Genomic DNA, 1,969 nt, shown 5'->3' on the forward strand with positions numbered 1-1,969 from the left:
CCTCACCTTCCTCCCTGTCTGCCCTCACCTTCCTCCCTGTCTGCCCTCACCTTCCTCCCTGTCTGTCCTCACCTTCCTCCCTGTCTGTCCTCACCTTCCTCCCTGTCTGCCCTCAGCCTCTTCCCCATATGCCTTTAGCCCCCTCCCTGCCTGTCAGGCTGGCTGGAGCAGGGAGCACTCCAGGCTGCAAGACTGACCACAGCTCAAGGCCTGTCACCCTTTCAGAAGGGATGGGTCAGAGGTAGGCTGTGTCCTAGTTCCCTTGTGACCCCATCTTGGGCTCTGGGCCTAGTGTTCTTACCATACTCTCAGGCTTTGCACCCCTAGGCTGTGACAACAGTGCCTGTCCCAAGCACACAGGGTAGGGGGTGGAGCAGGAAAGGGTCCCACTCGGGGCTTGATGCTGGACCAGTACAAATGCCCCTGACCTCAGTGTGGATCACACCTCAACATCAACAAAGCAAAATCCTTATAGCTAGGCCAACTGGCCACACCATTGTAGATGAAGAAAGGTGTCCACTGTACTTGAATCTATAATCAGTATCCACAGTAAAAGCCGTCAAGAAATGAAAGACGTGGTTTCCCGGGAATATCTTCTGTCAAGGACTTCGTCAAAGAGCAAGGAGGTCTGCTTAAAGACTAAGGTGTGCCTGACATAAGCCACGGTTTTTCAATTGTTTGGTATAGATACAAGTTAGACAATAGATATGGGAGACTAAAGAAGGCCCATTGCCTGGAGCACGCACCTGTTAGAGAAGGGGATGTGGGCAGGCGTGCAGTAGCTGTACTGGTCCATGACGTGCGTGAAGCTCTCCTGAAGCTCCCCCAGTGATGGGGACCCTTGCCACACGAACTGAAGCTCCTGTGGGTGTACGTGGAAGTGACTGTGAGAGCTGCCCACGCACCACCCTGCCCACTCCCCCCCCCACTCTGCCCGACCCTCTCGTGCTTCACAGGTGTCTCTCCACCTGCACCCCGAGGTCCACTAGGTGGACAGGTGCCAGGCAGGGCTCCCCGCTGCTTGAATGCCCGGGGAGCGGCAGCTCACACCTCTCCTGCCCCGGCCTCCTGCTGGGAACGCACACGGAACCCGCACTAACGCAGTCTGCACACGCAGTCCCACCAGTCATTGTCGCTGAGCTGGGCTGGACCCTCACCTCCTGTCCTGAGCTGTCCGCCCCTCATCAGAAGAACGCGCGCCTCCCACCTTCCTGCCTGTGTCACGCTGGCATCTGCGCGATGCCATCTGCAAGGCTCAAGAGCAGACATTCTGTTCTAGCTAAGCTAACTTACTGTTTGCTTTCAGTATTTCAGAGGCATCTCTTGCTTAAGGGCTAAAGGTTATCTTAGAGCAACAGTCTTGCGGGTCCATCCATGGATTCTGTAGAAAGCTGAAATTCTGTCCTGCATTCTCTCCTCCTCTGCTCGGGACTCTTCTGTTGCGTCCTCACCTATTTTCAGTGTGCTGATGGCTAGAAGCGGGACTTGTTCTAGAACAGGGCTATGATCTGGTTGCTGAAACCACGCACAGGTCTCTGGGCTTCTCTGGTGAGACTTTTGCTCAAGGGAGTGGAGAGAACAGGCAGTGTCCAGGGCCAGCCGTGGGAGAGCAGCTCAGACAGCACTGACCTACAGGTGTGTTCAGTAGGAGGCATGGCAGAGTGGCCACTGGCCACAGTGCTACTTTCCTTTCAGGAGCCCACGTCCATGTCTGTAAACTATCACCTAGCAGACTCGGGGATTGGAACATGTCCATGGTGTCAGGGGTTAGCTAGGACTGGGCCGTGTCCATGGTGGTCGGGGGTTTCTCAGCACTGCGGCATGCCCAGGGAGGGGTCAAGGGCTCCCTCTAGGACAGTGTGACCATAGGGCTTGGGTGATACCTCAGGGCTACACCAGGTCTGAGGGGTCAAGGGTTAACTCAGGATGACACTATCTGTGAGGTTGGGGGGCCCCTGAGGACCACATC

At 56.0% G+C, this 1,969-nt stretch overlaps 1 protein-coding gene across 1 annotated transcript in view; it reads right to left on the reverse strand.

Moving 5' to 3' along the window:
• MAN2B2 (mannosidase, alpha, class 2B, member 2) overlaps window positions 1-1,969 on the reverse strand; it is a 38,128-nt gene that overhangs the window by 23,490 nt on the left and 12,669 nt on the right. Inside the window, exon 5 of the mRNA XM_006893674.1 lies at window positions 747-862. Within this exon, the coding sequence (XP_006893736.1) occupies window positions 747-862 (116 nt within the window). The remainder of the gene's footprint in view (window positions 1-746; window positions 863-1,969) is intronic.

The sequence above is a fragment of the Elephantulus edwardii genome, unplaced genomic scaffold (genome assembly GCF_000299155.1).
Source record: "Elephantulus edwardii isolate Elephantulus edwardi_28Jun2011 unplaced genomic scaffold, EleEdw1.0 scaffold00129, whole genome shotgun sequence".
Classification (NCBI taxonomy): Eukaryota; Metazoa; Chordata; class Mammalia; order Macroscelidea; family Macroscelididae; genus Elephantulus; species Elephantulus edwardii.